This window comes from Otolemur garnettii, unplaced genomic scaffold (assembly GCF_000181295.1).
Source record: "Otolemur garnettii isolate 467f Iridium unplaced genomic scaffold, OtoGar3 scaffold00219, whole genome shotgun sequence".
Classification (NCBI taxonomy): Eukaryota; Metazoa; Chordata; class Mammalia; order Primates; family Galagidae; genus Otolemur; species Otolemur garnettii.
Window position 1 is genome coordinate 477143 of NW_003852614.1, and position 2091 is coordinate 479233.

General features: G+C 46.5%; 1 protein-coding gene across 1 annotated transcript in view; it reads right to left on the minus strand.

Annotated features, from left to right (window-relative positions):
* Window positions 1–200: 200 nt before the first annotated feature.
* Window positions 201–2091, minus strand: part of LOC100947301 (rho-related GTP-binding protein RhoG-like) — a 3605-nt gene continuing 1714 nt past the window's right edge. Inside the window, exon 2 of the mRNA XM_003801741.2 lies at window positions 201–1222. Within this exon, the coding sequence (XP_003801789.1) occupies window positions 631–1206 (576 nt within the window). The 5' untranslated portion in view covers window positions 1207–1222 and the 3' untranslated portion in view covers window positions 201–630. The remainder of the gene's footprint in view (window positions 1223–2091) is intronic.

The window sequence follows — 2091 nt, forward strand, 5'->3', positions numbered from 1 at the left end:
AAAATAGAAAAATTATCCAGGCATGGTCATATACACCTGTAAGTCTCAGCTATTTGGGGGGCTAAGGCAGGAAGATCTCTTGACTCTATGATTTTGAAACTGCTGTGAGCTACAATGATGCCACTGCACTCTACCCAGGGTGACGAAGCAAGTCACCATCTCAAAAAAAAAAAAATGTATAGGAGAAAGTTTAAGGCAATGATATGAAAACTGAACAACTTTGTCTTTCTGTGAGGCACTTGCTCAATGTTAAATACAGCAAGGAAAGCTGAAATTAGATTTAAAAGCAAACAAGCAAAAGCCTACAAAGAATAATACAAGACTGCTTTGCTTACTCAAGGCCTGGCCAGGAGAGAAAACAACACACTGTGTGGTGTCTCCTCTTAACCATTTTGACAGAGGATACACATGCGTGTGTAACACACATACACACACTTTCCTCCACAAAAAGGATAGACCAAATTTCAAAGCAGCCATGTATAAACCAGTCTGTCTTCATTCTTCCAAAAGCCAAAAATCCTGGAGTCTAGAGTTTCTAGAAAAATGGCTTATGCTGGCATTCTTAATTGCTGTCAAAGGAATCCCCTCCCTTAAACTCCTTAGGTGCAGTCCCCACGTGGCACCCAAAAGCTATAAGAGGATGCACTTCTTGGTGTTTTTCTTTGTGGCAGGGTAAAGCACAGCCCGCACAGCCTCTGAAAATACTTCACGCACCCCATCCTGCTTCAGGGCTGAACATTCCAAATACTTCACAGCCCCCACCTGTTTAGCAAGTGAAGTGCCTTGCTGAGGAGTTGTGGGTACTAGGCTCTGCTCCTTCAGCTTCTTCACGGTCTCAAAGTCACTCCGCAAGTCCCTTTTGGTACCTACCAGCAGAACAGGTACATTGGGACAATGATGGGAGACCTCTGGGTACCACTTATGCCTCACATTGGCATAAGAGGACGGGTTGCCAATGGAAAAACAAATGACAAAGATATTGGTCTGGGGATAGGAGAGTGTTCGCAGACGGTCATACTCCTCTTGGCCAGCAGTGTCCCATAGGTTCAGGCTGACGATTTGGCCATCCACAGATGTCTGGGTGCTATAATTGTCAAAGACAGTAGGGATATACTCCTCAGGAAAGGCATTTGTTGTATAACTGATGAGGAGGCAGGTTTTCCCTACAGCCCCATCTCCTACAACCACACATTTAATTGTCTGCATTCTTCCCTTTGTAGTCCTATATAAAAGAAAGAAAGAAGGTTCAGAGATACATGGTCAACTTAGGGAGCCAATGCTTTATAAATACTTCTCTCTGGGCTGGGTGTGGTGGCTTACTCCTGTAGGCTCAGCACACTGGGAGGCAGAGTTGGATGGATTGCCTGAGCTCAGGAGTTCAATATCAGCAAGATCAAGACTCAGTCTTTACTAAAACTAGAAAAAACTAGCTGGGCATGGTGGCAGGCACCTGTAGTCCCAGCTATTCGAGAAGCTAAGGCAAGAGGATTGCTCAAGCCCAAGACTTTGTGGTTGCTGTGAGCTATGATGCCAGAGTACTCTAGCTTGGGGCAGCAGAGTGAGACTCAATCTAAAAAAAAAATGCAGGGCAGTGCCTGTGGGTCAAGGAGTAGGGCACCAGCCCCATATACCAGGGGTGGTGGGTTCAAGTCCAGCCCCAGCCAAAACTGAAAAAAGAAAAAAATTAGGCCAGGTGCAAGTGGCTCATGCCTGTAATCCTAGCACTCTGGGAGGCCGAGGTAGGTGGATTATCCTGAGCTCACAGGTTCGAGACCAGCCTGAGCAAGAGTAAGACCCTGTCAGGTGGCGCCTATGGCTCAGTGGGTAGGGTACCAACCCCATATACCAAGGGTGGCGGGTTCAAAACCAGCCCCAGCCAAACTGCAAGAAAAAATAGCCAGGTGTTGTGGCAGTTGCCTGTAGTCCCAGCTACTTGAGAGGCTGAGGCAAGAGAATTACCTAAGCCCAGGGGTTGGAGGTTGCTGTGAACTGTGATGCCACAGCACTCTACCAAGGATGATGAAAGGGAGACTGTCTGTTTAAAAAAAAAAAAAAAAGAGGCTCAGTGCCTATAGCTCAACCAGCTAAGGC